This window comes from Ranitomeya imitator, chromosome 10 (genome assembly GCF_032444005.1).
Source record: "Ranitomeya imitator isolate aRanImi1 chromosome 10, aRanImi1.pri, whole genome shotgun sequence".
NCBI lineage: Eukaryota > Metazoa > Chordata > Amphibia > Anura > Dendrobatidae > Ranitomeya > Ranitomeya imitator.
In genome coordinates, this window is record NC_091291.1 from 4,722,000 (window position 1) to 4,738,224 (window position 16,225).

General features: G+C 53.2%; 1 protein-coding gene across 6 annotated transcripts in view; it reads left to right on the plus strand.

The window, feature by feature from the left end:
• ARHGEF10L (Rho guanine nucleotide exchange factor 10 like) overlaps positions 1–16,225 on the plus strand; it is a 91,744-nt gene that overhangs the window by 61,998 nt on the left and 13,521 nt on the right. For 4 of the 6 annotated variants that reach the window (XM_069741088.1, XM_069741090.1, XM_069741087.1 and 1 more), the window contains 14 exons: positions 2,636–2,742; positions 2,816–2,893; positions 3,256–3,435; positions 3,545–3,661; positions 3,752–3,844; positions 3,916–4,089; positions 4,205–4,350; positions 4,438–4,616; positions 4,686–4,801; positions 4,891–5,024; positions 5,942–6,042; positions 7,390–7,511; positions 11,400–11,486; positions 11,667–11,881. In XM_069741088.1, the coding sequence (XP_069597189.1) occupies positions 2,636–2,742; positions 2,816–2,893; positions 3,256–3,435; positions 3,545–3,661; positions 3,752–3,844; positions 3,916–4,089; positions 4,205–4,350; positions 4,438–4,616; positions 4,686–4,801; positions 4,891–5,024; positions 5,942–6,042; positions 7,390–7,511; positions 11,400–11,486; positions 11,667–11,881 (1,849 nt within the window). Of the gene's footprint in view, positions 1–2,635; positions 2,743–2,815; positions 2,894–3,255; positions 3,436–3,544; positions 3,662–3,751; positions 3,845–3,915; positions 4,090–4,204; positions 4,351–4,419; positions 4,617–4,685; positions 4,802–4,890; positions 5,025–5,941; positions 6,043–7,389; positions 7,512–11,399; positions 11,487–11,666; positions 11,882–16,225 lie in introns of all 6 variants that reach the window. The other 2 variants (XM_069741084.1, XM_069741085.1) reach the window with 1 other exon arrangement.

Genomic DNA, 16,225 nt, shown 5'->3' on the forward strand with positions numbered 1-16,225 from the left:
CCAGTTCTAGGGGTCCTCCTCTCCCTACCGGGTCCAAGGATCCTCCTCTCTCTAGCGGGTCCAGAGGTCCTTCTCTCCCTACCGGGTCCTCCTCTCCTCCCTATGGGGTCCCGGGGTCCTCTCTTCTCTACAAGGTCCAGGGGTCATCCTCTCCCTACCGGGCTCCTCCTCTCTTTACTGGGTCCCGTGTCCTCCTCTCTCTACCGGGTCCCGAGGTCCTCCTCTCCTCCCTATGGGGTCCCGGGGTCCTCGTCTCTCTACCAGGTCCAGGGGTCCTCCTCTCTCTACCGGGTCCAGAGGTCCTTCTCTCTTTACCGGGTACCAGGGTCCTCCTCTCCCTACCGGGGTCCTCCTCTCTCTACCGGGTCCCGGGGTCCTCCTCTCTCTACTGGGTCCCGAGGTCCTCCTCTCCTCACTATGGGGTCCCGGGGTCCTCGTCTCTCTACCAGGTCCAGGGGTCCTCCTCTCTCTACCGGGTCCAGAGGTCTTTCTCTCTTTACCGGGTCCCAGGGTCCTCCTCTCCCTACAGGGTCCCCATGTTCCCCTATTGGGTCCCTGTGTCCCCTTTCACCAAATCTGGGCCCCTGTGCCTCACAGTGAATTCTAGGCCCCTGTGTCACCATCATCCAGAGCCACATTTTCCCTAAGAACTTAAGTACACGGTGTCACACGACCAAACTCTTACTGCAGCTCCGCTTGTAGCTTGAGTATAAGATTTAAAGTTTTTTTTTCTTTTAGCATGGAAGCTTTCTTCTGAAAACAGCACCACCCCTGCCTGCAGGTTATGTCGGGTATTGCTGCTTGCTCCACTCATTGTAGTGAAGCTGATCTGGAATAGCAGACACAACCTGCAGCAACGGGTGGCGCTGTTTATGGAATAAAGCATCAATGGTTTTCTAATCCTGGAGACACCCTTGGACTCTAGATTAATACCAGGTGGCTGTGGGCATCAGTGCATCAGCTGGCACACGCCGGGTATTATCTGCCACATCTCTCTATGGACAGGGAAGTGATGTGTGAGTCACAGTGTTGTAAACCTCGGCTGTCAGCATCCAGGACGCCTCCTCCTCCTCTTCCCCTCCCCAGACACTGACACCCAACCCTGTGTCCTCAGTCAGTGCCGTAGTCAAACCCGGCCATGGACGCCAAGACCCACACTAGTAATATGGCCCTGAGGCTCAGTCTGGGACACAGGATGGTCAGACCCACAACATGGTTCCAGAGGTCACGCTCTAAAAAGCTCATGTCAGAGAGCGACACCAGTACGGACGAGAGCATCTCCTCGGGTAACTGTCATCCCTCGCCATCTTCCCCCTAGGACCTACCCCCGCTGCTTGTCTGCTCTCCTCCATCATCCTCCTCTGCTTCCCCATTAACCTTCCTTTCCGTCTTTCTCTGGCCTCTTCTGTTCTCCCCGTTCCTGTTCCGCTTTCCCCCTCGGAATCTTCTGCTCGCCCCCTTGGCCTCTTCCACTCGGCCTCTTCCGCTCGTTCCCTCGGTCTCTTCCGCTCGCCCCCTGATCCTGTTAAATTTTCTTTCTCGGCCTCTTCTGTTCTGCCGCCCCCTCGGCCTCTTCTGTTCCGCTGCCCCGCTCAGCCTCTTCTGTTCCACTTCCCCCCTCGGCCTCTTTTGTTCCACTACCCCCCTAGGCCTCTTCTGTTCCACTACCCCCCTAGGCCTCTTCTGTTTTGCTTTCCCCCTGGTCTTGACCGCTTTCCCCTCAGTCCTGTTCTGTTTCGCTTTCCCCCTTGGCCTCTTCTGTTCCGTTTGCCCCCTTGGCCTCTTCTGTTCCAGTGCCCCCCTCCGCCTTTTCTGTTCCGCTTTCCCCCTGGTCGCTCCCCCCCTTGTCCTTTTCTGCTCTACCCCTGGTCCTCTTCTGTTCCGCTTCCCCCCTTGGCCTCTTCTGTTCCGCTGCCCCCCTCGGCCTCTCCTGTTCCACTTTCTTCCCCTCGGCCTCTTCTGTTTCGCTTTCCCCCTTGGCCTCTTCTGTTCCGCTGCCCCCTTCGGCCTCTCCTGTTCCACTGCCCCCTTCGGCCTCTCCTGTTCCACTTTCTCCCCCTCGGCCTCTTCTGTTTCGCTGCCCCCTTGGCCTCTTCTGTTCCGCTGCCCTCTTGGCCTCTTCTCTTCCGCTGCCCCCCTCGGCCTCTCCTGTTCCACTTTCTCCCCCTTGGCCTCTTCTGTTCCGCTGCCCCCTTGGCCTCTTCTGTTCCGCTGCCCCCTTGGCCTCTTCTCTTCCGCTGCCCCCCTCGGCCTCTCCTGTTCCACTTTCTCCCCCTCGGCCTCTTCTGTTCTGCTGCACCCCTCGGCCTCTTCTGTTCCGCTGCCCCTCTTGGCCTCTTCTCTTCCGCTGCCCCCCTCGGCCTCTCCTGTTCCACTTTCTTCCCCTCGGCCTCCTCTGTTTCGCTTTCCCCCTGGTCCTGTTCTGCTCCGCTGCCCCCTTCGGCCTCTTCTGTTCCACTTTCTCCCCCTCGGCCTCTTCTGTTCCACTGCCCTCCTTGGCCTCTTCTGCTCCGCTGCCCCCTTCGGCCTCTTCTGTTCCACTTTCTCCCCCTCGGCCTTTCCCCCCCCCCCTCTTGTTCCTGTTTCGTTGCCCCTCTCGGCCTCCTCCTGCTTCACACAATCTGTCGTCTTTTAGGAGACTCGGAGGAAGAGGAGATGGGCTTCCTGGAAGTGAGTGATCTGGATATGACCCCTCCACCGTCAGAGCTGGGGCCGATGCCAGAGGGGCTGAGTGCCCAGCAGGTACGAGCTATGTTATGGCGGACGTGGTGCGCTGTGAGCCGGGTCAGATATTGCAGCTTTGTGTATCTCGCAGGTCCTGCGGCGTCACATCCTGTCCTCCATCGTACAGAGCGAGTGCAGCTACGTGGAGTCCTTACAGCGGGTTTTGCAGGTGAGTCCTCTTCACTATTAGTGATGTCCTGGACTCTAGCTCCAACCTGTCTATAGGGGGCGCTGCTCAGCCTGATCCTCCTGGTTCTAAAATCCAGGGTAAGGACAGAGGGAGAGAAGGGTCAGAGAGGATGGGACTTTGTGTCCTGCCCCGGGGGTCGCTGGCTGGGCCCCCATCTAATGGCAGCAATTGGTGGTGGAGAGAATGAAGTGAGACGGGTGGAGAATATGAGACACGAAAAAACAGAAGTGAGAATGTCGGCGTCGGCACATTTCTGAGTTTTGATTCCTGCTTGTACGGCGGACGCTGCAAGGACTGATCTAGTCATCCTCGTCATCATCATCATCCTCCTCATCTTCTAGGATTACCGCAACCCCCTGCTGGAGATGGAGCCCAAACTCCTGAGCGCTCGGAAGTGTCAGCTGGTGTTCTCCCGGGTGAAGGAGATCCTGCACTGCCACTCCATCTTCCAGATCGCACTGTCCTCCCGCGTCGCAGAGTGGGACTCCACCGAGAAGATCGGAGACCTGTTTGTGGCCTCAGTGAGTGATGGGGGGCAGCCTGTGCTGGGGGCTTAGCTACACGGCTCAGCAGACAGTATCACACAGGATGGGATTGGATACACATTGATTCCCCGCCTTTCTCCTCCAGTTCTCGAAGTCCATGGTGCTCGATGTCTACAGCGACTACGTGAATAACTTCACCAACGCCATGACGCTAATCAAGAAAGCGTGTCTCACCAAGCCGGCCTTCTTGGAGTTCCTGAAGGTGAGAGCTGCAACTGATTGTGTCCTGATAACTGGAGGATGCTGGGAGTTGTAGTTTCCCAACCTCTGGAGAATCCTCCCTGTCTTGCAGAAGAAGCAGGCGGCCAGTCCGGACCGGGTGACGCTCTACGGGCTGATGGTGAAGCCGATCCAGCGTTTTCCCCAGTTCATTCTTCTATTACAGGTAAGTGTCGCCCCTCCTGCCCCGATATCTTCTCCATCCCTACACCCATCACTGACCCTTGTGTGCCCCAGGACATGTTGAAGAACACGCCTCGGGGACACCAGGACCGCTTGTCTCTCCAGCTGGCGCTCACAGAACTGGAGACCCTGGCCGAGAAGCTGAACGAGCAGAAGCGACTCGCCGACCAAATGGCCGAGATCCAGCAGCTGTGCAAGAGCATCAATGACCGCAGCACGCTGTACAAGGTGGGTACAGCAAAGAGGTGTACAAACGGGAGCTCGTGCCACCACCCCGTCCGGGGGCCAGGAGATACTGAAGATGGGTGACGTCAGGATGTGATTGTTCTCCTTCTTCTTGCAGAATCTGAGCTCCGGTCTGCACCAGCTCCTCATGTGTGAGACCCTTACAGAGATGGTGTACGGGGAGAAGGGGCAGCTGCTGAAATCCAAGGAGCGCAAGCTCTTCCTGCTCAATGACGTGCTCGTGTGCGCCAACATCAACTTCAAGTGAGTGTCTCTGCGGGGTCTGCGCTAGAATAGGGGGCTACAAGCACATTGTGACCACTAATGTCTCAGGAACTATCCTTTTACCAGGGGGCAGCCGGATATTGGGAACCTTGTTCCTCTCGGGCCTCGCTATGTGCTAAAGTGGAACGCTGCCTTACCCCAGCTCCAAGTGGCTGAGTTTGGACAGGAAGGAAATGTGTATGAGAAGGAAGCAGCCGGGGGGCCACAGTCCGCCAGCAAGAAACAGTCGCCCTCTGCAGGACAAAGTGAGTGCTGTCAATCATGGGGGGGTCTATATATGAAGATGCGTCTTTGTAATCCTGTCCGCCCCCTAGATAAAGTGTCTCTGGGGTCCCCGCGCCTCTACCAGGAGCTGCAGGATGTAAAGAAAGACCTAGACGTTGTGGAGCAGATCACTCAGCTCATCAGCACCCTGCACGGCACCTATCAGGTGATCATCATGTTACCGATCTCCCTGCTGACAGTTTCCCTACAATCTTTACTCTGCGTCTCACGGTGTCGTCTCCTTCCCTCGCCTAGAATCTGAACATGACGGTGGCTCAGGATTGGTGTTTGGGTTTACAGAGACTCATCCGACTGAAAGAAGAGGAAATCCAGTCTGCAAATAAATGTCACCTCCGTCTCCAGCTGCAGATGCCGAGGAAATCCGACAAGTGAGTCTGGGGCAAGTGATGGCGGCCACGTGGCCACTGATCCGGTGGGTTTAGTAAGGATAGTGTCTGGTAAGATTCAAGGTGAAGTCCACATACAGAACATACATCATAGAATCCTATAATGGCAGAGATGGAAGGGACCTCCGGGGTCAGTATGTGAGGGCGCACCGCAAAGTGTCATCTAGAGGAGACCCATAAGACGGGTGCAGAACTCCCCACCGGGGACCACATGTGGCTGGCAATGCCAGTGTGTGTGTGTGTGCGGCCCACGACCGTCTGGGCACAGAAATACTTCTGTGTGTGAAAAGAGGATCTGCCCGTGAGCGGACGGAGGTAAGTTCTCATGGGGCACTGTGTAGACCTCTGTGGTCCCCCATGTAGCGGGAGAATGCGTGGTCCTGCAGAAAGCAGTATATAACCTAGCGGCGGCCATCTATACACCCATCACTCTCCATTGCAGTGTATGCGAGTTGTGAAATGGAGGGAGCCACATGTGTAGTCTTCTTCCCACAATGTGGGGGTCCTGGTAGTGGAACCTGCAGCTGTCAGATACATATGAATGCACAATTAATTTGCTATTATTGTCTCTGATGATGATATCTTTATTTTTTTTTTTATGTGGTCCTTCAATATGACAATGTGGCCCTGGCAGCTGGTGTCGGGGTTACATGGGGGAGCGCAGTGTGGGGCTGTCGGTGGCTGTCCTGCTATCAGCGCGCAGCAGTCGCAGCCTCTCTTGATCCTGCCTCTAGGTGGCGCTGTCCACCCTTCTTTTTCATTCTGTGCCCCTCTGGTTGCATCCTCCACGCCGTCCGTCCTCCACGCCGTCAGTCCTCCAGGCTTGTGCACTAGTGTAGCCTCTATTATTAACGCTCAGTTTAGCCGCTGCCGCCTGACTCGTATTTTGTTTCCCCCAGGTCTGGACGCCCGATGAGTTTCATGGTCCTTTTCCTCACACCAAATCCCTTGAGTAAGATTTCCTGGGTGAACCGCATGCACTTGGCCAAGATCGCTCTCAGTAAGTGGAGACTCCATGAATCTCTTATAAATAGGGGGTTACTGCACGTAAGGGGGCAGAAAAGTGACACAAGTGCCCTCATCCTCCCCTCAGGCCCATCCTGTGGGGGCTGCAATGCTTCTCGTCTCCAGGCCCCTCGCCCCCGCAGACCACACACCACGATTCTAGCCTTTAATAATCCATCCATCCTACATGTTCTGGGGTCTTCAGGGCAGTGACGCTGGCGGATATTCGCAGCTACACTCTGTCGCTGGGGGAGGGTCAGGACATCTCCGGAGTGTGATCTCCCCTTTAAATAACTCGCTCCTGGGAAAGTAATTATGATTTTTTTTTCTCTTTTGCTGGCGTAATCTCAAGTAGGCGGCTTGTTCTCTCTTTAAAAGACCCTTCAGAAAGCAGAGAGGAGTCGGAGGCTTCTGCGGAAAATTGCAAGGACAAAGAGGTTTTCAACTGTGAAAGCGTTTTAGCGTCTAGCGAGCGCGCACCTCCACAATAACGAGCGAGGCGTCGGCGCTGTGAATGGGCGCCTCCTGCGCTCCGCTGCCTCATCAGGGCTTTCTAGAAGATTCTGGCCCCGTACGGCTCGTCGTTATCTTCCTCTCGGCTCCCGCAGACGCCGCTGAGAAGCTAAATGGCAGGAAATTTGTTTGAAATCATCCCGAAGACGCACTTCTTAATGCCCCGATGTCTCAGCGCCGGATGATTGCGCGCCGTGGTCTTAACTCCTCTTTCTTTTTTTTTTTTATCTGTAAAGCCAGAGGGAAGAGAAGAGCGACTCGTTAAAAAGCCCATTCAGCTCTAATGGGGAGAAATTGCTTTTTTCTGCTTGATTGGTAACTCCGCACATTCGAGGCTCCGCTGTGACGCTCCTTCCCCCCGCCCCGGCCCTGCATGGGTTAACGCCGTCTGCGTCGCCTCTCCTACCTGTCCATACTATGTTACTGACCTCCGGACGTTTTCTAAAGATCAAGTTTTGGTTTCAATTATAATTTTTTTTTAAGAATAAATGACTCACAAAGCGGCTAGTTAATGAACGTCCCCCCAGAAGGAGAGGAGTCTCGCGATGCCGCCGCTGTCAGGGCTCCGCAGCGGACATTAGCAGCCGCCGCATAGACAGCCGGCCCTGCACAAACGCAGGAGGAATATCAATGAGATCTCGGCACCGGGGCCGCACCGGCCGTAGCTTATAATCTGATTGGCCCAGAAGTTCTCGCACTGCAGTCAAAAGTGCAGGCGGGAAGCGCACCGCGGTCATGTGACACCAGTAAGGGCTGCGATTGGCTGGAGGAGCAGGGTTTACCGCGCACACCATTCCCTGCTGATTGTCGGACTCTTCCCTGTTCCCAGGAGACGAGAACCAGCCGGGCTGGCTGTGCCCCGAGGAGGAGAGGAAAACCAAAATCCCATTCTGGTCTCCCACCCTGGTGTGTCGCCTCCCCGCTTTCTCCACGAAGGCCTCCGACTTACAGGTCAGTAATAGAGGGTGCAGACAACTATAAGCGCTCATGCAATGTGCTGATAAAGAGCATGGCCCACACCTCCGAGAACCACACAGTGATCCAATGCCGCCAGGCAAAATATAGAACTGAGCATGAGGTTCTTGGTTTAACATTCTGACCAGACTGTATGAAGCGCACTGCCACTTCACGGCGAACCTCTTAAAAGAGCGGCATCGTGCGCTGACCACTACATTGTCACTGCAGCGGTGGTTAGCGCACACCGCCGCCGCTCCTTTATGGCGATAAGGACCCACTGAGAGGTTCGCCGTGACGTGGCAGTGCGCTTCATACAGTCTGATCAGAATGTTAAGCTAAGAACCTCATGCTCAGTTATATATGTTTTGCCTAGCGGTATTAGATCAACGCATGAATTTTTGGAGGTGCGGGCCATGCTCTTTTTCGTCATTTTTTTTTTTAGTCGCTATAACCGCGTGTTCCTACTTAATAGCAGGTCTTGTGTGACACCATCGCGTACCTCAGTATGTCCCCCTCTACCCCAGAAGGTCCCTCCTATCTCCGCAAGGGTCACCATGTATCAGCAGGTTCCACTTAGCAAGGAGCATCCATCCATTCCCTGATTCCCCATATGTCAGCAGCTCCCCCATATCTTATCTTTCTGCAGATCCTCCTTCTCTAGGCCGGACCCCCCTAACTTGCAATATCCCCAGTGTGGCCGGTTCTCCTCTCATGGGTGGTCCCTCCATATTTTGGCATGGTTCCTTATCTCGGTAGATCCTCCATACTTCGTCCTGTCCACTTATCTAGGCAGGTTCCTCCTGTCTTTGTTCGCTTGGTCCTTTATATCTCGGGAGGTCTCTCCTAGCATGGCCTGGTCATCCTGGCCCGGCAGATCCCCCTCATTCCAGGCAGGTTCCCTCCATATTTGCAGACTTCTCAGTACTTGTCTATCTGATGTACATCACATGAGCTCCTTCTCTGAATTCTCGGGGTCCTGCAGGTCGTGTCGTGCTGCGGTGACATTGGCTGAGGACTGGGCCTCCATCACGTTCCAGGGTTTCCAGGATCACATCCTGACAAGGTTAAATCCGTCTCATCTTCTTAAGAGGGGAAAAATGAATGCAAATTGTAATTACCTGACAGCGGCCAATCTGCTGTAATGTGCAGTAAATGAGATGGAAGGAGGAAACGTGCGGCCGCAGATCCAGAGCGGTGTAATCCCCGGGGGGCCGCGATGGAGGAAGGAGAGGAGCAGTATTATCCATTATTCTCAAATGGACATTCAGCTCATCCCGCTACGCCTCCGTGTACACCCCCGTGCCTCTGTGTACACCCCCGTGCCTCTGTGTACACCCCCGTGCCTCTGTGTACACCCCCGTGCCTCTGTGTACACCCCCGTGCCTCTGTGTACACCCCCGTGCCTCTGTGTACACCCCCGTGCCTCTGTGTACACCCCCGTGCCTCTGTGTACACCCCCGTGCCTCTGTGTACACCCCCGTGCCTCTGTGTACACCCCCGTGCCTCCGTGTACACCCCCCGCGCCTCTGTGTACACCCCCCGCGCCTCCGTACACACCCCTCCGCGTACACCCCCTGCACCTCCGTGTACACCCCCCGCACCTCCGTGTACACCCCCGTGCCTCCGTGTACACCCCCGAGCCTCCGTGTACACCCCCGTGCCTCCGTGTACACCCCACGCACCTCCGTGTACACCCCCCACGCCTCCATGTACACCCCACGCACTTCTGTGTACACCCCCGTGCCTCCGCGTACACCCCCGTGCCTCCGTGTACACCCCGTGCCTCCGTGTACACCCCCGCGCCTCCGTGTACACCCCCCGCACCTCCGTGTACACCCGCGTGCCTCCGTGTACACCCCCCGCGCCTCCGTGTACACCCCACGCACCTCTGTGTACACCCCCTGCGCCTCCATGTACACCCCCCCGCGCCTCCGTGTACACCCCCGCGCCTCCGTGTAGTGTACACCCCCGCACCTCCGTGTACACCCCCGCACCTCCGTGTACACCCCCCGCACCTCTGTGTACACCCCCTGCGCCTCCATGTACACCCCCCCCCCGCGCCTCCGTGTACACCCCACGCACCTCCGTGTACACCCCCGCACCTCCGTGTACACCCCCCGCACCTCTGTGTACACCCCCTGCGCCTCCATGTACACCCCCCCCCCCGCGCCTCCGTGTACACCCCACGCACCTCCGTGTACACCCCCGCGCCTCCGTGTACACTCCCTGCGCCTCCTGCTACACCCTTGCACTTCCAGCAAGACCTTCTGCACCGGCTGCTATACCTGGACCTGATGCATCCTGTGCACACACAGAAGGGTTTCTCCCCATGCTGCGGGGAGGCATTGCTCCTCAGACCGCCGTGTCTGGTAACAGCTGGGATGTGACGGGTCATTTGGCGCAGGTCCGCAGATGAGGGCAAAGGTCTGCGGGGAGGCTCTGATCCTGAGCGGCAGAGCAAATCGTTTACTCCCTATTATCAGCCATTTCAGACTGGTGAGAGAAGCCTCCTTACCCTCCAAGATCCAGTGTTGAAACCCGAGTGTATAATAATATCAGCCTCTTATAACGCTCCAGTACTGATATATCCCCCAGACATTACACCATATGTGACTGATATCAGCCTCTTATAACGCTCCAGTACTGATATAACCCCCAGACATTACACCATATGTGACTGATATCAGCCCCTCTTATAACGCTCCAGTACTGATATAACCCCGACATTACATCATATGTGACTGATATCAGCCTCTTATAACGCTCCAGTACTGATATAACCTCCAGACATTGCACCATATGTGACTGATATCAGCCCCTCTTATAACGCTCCAGTAGTGATATAACCTCCAGACATTACACCATATGTGACTGATATCAGCCCCTCTTATAACGCTCCTGTACTGATATAACCCCCAGACATTACACCATATGTGACTGATATCAGCCCCTCTTATAACGCTCCAGTACTGATATAACCTCCAGACATTACACCATATGTGACTGATATCAGCCCCTCTTATAACGCTCCTGTACTGATATAACCCCCAGACATTACACCATATGTGACTGATATCAGCCTCTTATAACGCTCCAGTACTGATATAACCTCCAGACATTACACCATATGTGACTGATATCAGCCTCTTATAACGCTCCAGTACTGATATAACCCCCAGACATTACACCATATGTGACTGATATCAGCCCCTCTTATAACGCTCCAGTACTGATATAACCCCGACATTACATCATATGTGACTGATATCAGCCTCTTATAACGCTCCAGTACTGATATAACCTCCAGACATTACACCATATGTGACTGATATCAGCCCTCTTATAACGCTCCAGTACTGATATAACCTCCAGACATTACACCATATGTGACTGATATCAGCCCCTCTTATAATGCTCCAGTAGTGATATAACCTCCAGACATTACACCATATGTGACTGATATCAGCCCTCTTATAACGCTCCAGTACTGATATAACCCCCAGACATTACATCATATGTGACTGATATCAGCCTCTTATAACGCTCCAGTACTGATATAACCCCCAGACATTACACCATATGTGACTGATATCAGCCCCTCTTATAACGCTCCAGTACTGATATAACCCCCAGACATTACACCATATGTGACTGATATCAGCCCCTCTTATAACGCTCCAGTACTGATATAACCCCCAGATATTACACCATATGTGACTGATATCAGCCCCTCTTATAACGCTCCAGCACTGATATAACCCCCAGATATTACACCATATGTGACTGATATCAGCCCCTCTTATAACGCTCCAGCACTGATATAACCTTCAGACATTACATATGTGACTGATTTCACTGGCGGTTTTTCCTCTGTTTTTGCAGCTAGGTGGCGCTGTTCACACCCCAGTGCAGAGCTCGCTCCTGGGCTTCTCTTCTGTCAGCACCTCGCTTCCTCAGGGATACTTATGGGTAGGTCTCCTTCCTTCTGTGGTTTGTAATATCTTTAGTCTCATTATCTCTCATGTCTTCTGCTCCAGTCACATCCAGATGTGCAAAATTCCATGACAGCCATTGGACTTGTGAATGCAGCTCTGGTTGTGACTGGAGTAATAAGGATTCCGCTCACATGTTGACATTGTCTCTCTTCAGGTTGGCGGGGGTCAGGAGGACGGCGCAGGTCAGATCCAGATCTTCTCTTTGAACCACACGACTCCTCGGATGCTGAAGGCGTTCCCGTTGCCGTCCTGTGTGCTGTGTGTGGAAAACGTGTGCAGTAAAGCGAGTGCCGAGGACGACGACAACCAGGAGGACTGCACATCCGCCCCGGTGCAGCCCGCCGTGTGCGTGGGGCTCCATGACGGCAGGTGAGGGGCACCGACACCATTAGGGTTTGGGTGGATAATACTCAGAATCCTGCGGAGAATGAGAGGGATTGTCCTATGACGTCCTGATTCTACCAGGTGCCGTGGTACTGTACTCGCCCTGTCCTGTTACCATCATCCTCCACAGCTGTGTGTGATTGTTACCATCATCCTCCACCGCTCAGTGTGTGATTGTTGCCATCATCCTCCGCAGCTCAGTGTGTGATTGTTACCATCATCCTACACAGCTGTGTGTGTTATTGTTACCATCATCCTCCGCCGCTCAGTGTGTGATTGTTGCCATCATCCTCCGCAGCTCAGTGTGTGATTGTTACCATCATCCTACACAGCTGTGTGTGTGATTACCAGCATCCTCCGCATCTCTGTGTGATTGTTACCGTCATCATACGCAGCTCAGTGTGTGATTGTTACCATCATCCTACACAGCTGTGTGTGTGATTGTTACCATCATCCTACACAGCTGTGTGTGTTATTGTTACCATCATCCTCCGCAGCTCAGTGTGTGATTGTTACCAGCATCCTCCGCAGCTCAGTGTGTGATTACCAGCATCCTCCGCAGCTCAGTGTGTGATTACCAGCATCCTCCGCATCTCTGTGTGATTGTTACCATCATCATACGCAGCTCAGTGTGTGATTGTTACCATCATCCTCCGCAGCTCAGTGTGTGATTGTTACCATCATCATACGCAGCTCAGTGTGTGATTACCATCATCCTCCGCAGCTCAGTGTGTGATTGTTACTGTGATGAGGGAACAGCCGCCATCTTGGAACAGGCATGCTATCAGATTGGCGTGACTCCATTTTGTCTCCTGGACACAGGAGTGCTCCTGGCCCCCACCTTTGCTAATGAATAGAGTTCCTATTAGTATGCTAACGGGCTGAGCTCAGTGTAAACTGTAGACGGTAGTTCAAAGCCCCATGAGGAAACCACGCCACCAGGGGGCTTGGAAATGCTTGGGGGCTTAATTAAAACACGCATGCCAAGTGGCCACTGGATACACATCTATTATGGCAGCCCAGCCAAACCGTCTCCAACATGGAATTGTGAATTATGGACGCATCGTCCGAGGTACAGGCTCATAAAAAATATTCTCATTACCCTAAAGAAATTGTACATCCAACAGTGTGACTCCCGTGACGGTGGAAGGTCTGAAACCCGAGATATAGGGATCAGCCTCCCACAGGGACCGAATGGGTCCAGGTTTGATCCCAGTACGACCGGCAGAACAAACCACAGGCGCTGGTACTGCCCGTGTGCTGATCCGATCATCCTGAGAGAAGTTATCCCATTTATTAGATATTGGAATAAATCTTGCAGGGAGACAGAGGGGGTGGAGATTGCTAAGCCCACCCAGCTGCAGGCAGGGGGGCTCAGCCAGGTATAAGAAGAAGCTGAGGTCACTGGGAGGGTCTCACTCCACAGAAGAAGATGATGATGATGACATCTTAAGGAACAGGGTATGCCAGCCAGAGGGGAGCAAGCACATGCTTTCTGGGGGCTGCCCGGCAACTAAGTTTTTGGACCTGCGGAATGCTATGCCCCCCGGCTTCCACAAGCGACCTTCGACCTGGTAAATTGACCTCCAGCTTTATACCTTTAAGCCTTGTATTATTGTTGTTATATTGTACTCTGACTGTAACTCTTGATATATTGTGATTGTATATTTCTTGTAATTATCTAGGTCGCCCTTAAGGCAATTAAATCATAAATTAATTTTGGGCTGATCCTTTTACTCTGATTGCGAATCTTAGAATACCCAGGGTGGGTAACAGGGCAGTCTCCCCGGCGGCCATTTGCTCTAGGTGCAGTTCCTTTACTGACCTGAGAGACAAAGGGGGCGCCGGAGAGCTGGGCCTGTGTAGTGACGTCACGGATTGGTGACGTGGGAGGAAGGGGTAATCCTTCACAGTTACCATCATCATACGCAGCTCAGTGTGTGATTGTTACCATCATCCTCCGCAGCTCAGTGTGTGATTGTTACCATCATCCTCCGCAGCTCAGTGTGTGATTACCATCATCATACGCAGCTCAGTGTGTGATTGTTACCATCATCCTACGCAGCTCAGTGTGTGATTGTTACCATCATCCTCCGCAGCTCAGTGTGATTGTTACCATCATCCTCCGCAGCTCAGTGTGATTGTTACCATCATCCTCATCAGCTCAGTGTGTGATTGTTACATCTTCCCCGCAGCTCAGTGTGTGATTGTTACCATCATCCTCCGCAGCTCAGTGTGTGATTGTTACCATCATTCTCCGCAGCTCAGTGTGTGATTGTTACCATCATCCTACGCAGCTCAGTGTGTGATTACCATCATCCTCCGCAGGCAGCTCAGTGTGTGATTGTTACCATCATTCTCCGCAGCTCAGTGTGTGATTGTTACCATCATCCTCCGCAGCTCAGTGTATGATTGTTACATCATCTTCTGCAGCTCAGTGTTTGATTGTTACATCTTCCCCGCAGCTCAGTGTGTGATTGTTACCATCATCCTCCGCAGCTCAGTGATTGTTACATCATCCTCCGCAGCTCAGTGTGTGATTGTTACATCTTCCCCGCAGCTCAGTGTGTGATTGTTACCATCATCCTCCGCAGCTCAGTGTGTGATTGTTACCATCATCCTCCGCAGCTCAGTGTGTGATTGTTACCATCATCCTCCGCAGCTCAGTGTGTGATTGTTACCATCATTATACGCAGCTCAGTGTGTGATTGTTACCATCATCTTACGCAGCTCAGTGTGTGTTTGTTACCATCATCCTCCGCAGCTCAGTGTGTGATTTACATCTTCCCCGCAGCTCAGTGTGATTCTTACATCTTCCCCGCAGCTCAGTGTGTGATTGTTACCATCATCCTCCGCAGCTGTGTGTGATTGTTACCATCATCCTCCGCAGCTCAATGTGTGATTGTTACCATCATCCTCCGCAGATCAGTGTGTGATTGTTACCATCATCCTCCGCAGCTCAGTGTGTGATTGTTACCATCATCCTCCGCAGCTCAGTGTGTGATTGTTACATCATCCTCCGCAGCTCAGTGTGTGATTGTTACCATCATCATACGCAGCTCAGTGTGTGATTGTTACCATCATCCTCCGCAGCTCAGTGTGTGATTGTTACCATCATCATACGCAGCTCAGTGTGTGATTGTTACCATCATCCTCCGCAGCTCAGTGTGTGATTTACATCTTCCCCGCAGCTCAGTGTGATTCTTACATCTTCCCCGCAGCTCAGTGTGTGATTGTTACCATCATCCTCCGCAGCTCAGTGTGTGATTGTTACATCATCCTCCGCAGCTCAGTGTGATTGTTACCATCATCCTCCGCAGCTCAGTGTGATTGTTACCATCATCCTCCGCAGCTCAGTGTGTGGTTGTTACATCTTCCCGCAGCTCAGTGTGTGATTGTTACCATCATCCTCCGCAGCTCAGTGTGTGATTACCATCATTCTCCGCAGCTCAGTGTGTGATTGTTACCATCATCCTCCGCAGCTCAGTGTGTGATTGTTACCATCATCCTCCGCAGCTCAGTGTGATTGTTACCATCATCCTCCGCAGCTCAGTGTGATTGTTACCATCATCCTCAGCAGCTCAGTGTGTGATTGTTACATCTTCCCCGCAGCTCAGTGTGTGATTGTTACCATCATCCTCCGCAGCTCAGTGTGTGATTGTTACCATCATCCTCCGCAGCTCAGTGTGTGATTACCATCATTCTCCGCAGCTCAGTGTGTGATTGTTAATATCATCCTCCGCAGCTCAGTGTGTGATTGTTACCAGCATCCTCCGCAGCTCAGTGTGTGATTGTTACATCATCCTCCGCAGCTCAGTGTGTGATTGTTACATCATCCTCCGCAGCTCAGTGTGTGATTGTTACCATCATCCTCCGCAGCTCAGTGTGTGATTACCATCATTCTCCGCAGCTCAGTGTGTTATTGTTACCATCATCCTCCGCAGCTGTGTGTGATTTACATCTTCCCCGCAGCTCAGTGTGTGATTGTTACCATCATCCTCCGCAGCTCAGTGTGTGATTGTTACCATCATCCTCCGCAGCTCAGTGTGTGATTGTTACCATCATCCTCCGCAGCTCAGTGTGATTGTTACCATCATCCTCCGCAGCTCAGTGTGATTGTTACCATCATCCTCATCAGCTCAGTGTGATTGTTACCATCATCCTCATCAGCTCAGTGTGTGATTGTTACATCTTCCCCGCAGCTCAGTGTGTGATTGTTACCATCATCCTCCGCAGCTCAGTGTGTGATTGTTACCATCATCCTCCGCCGCTCAGTGTGTGATTGTTACCATCATCCTCCGCAGCTCAGTGTGTGATTGTTACCATCAT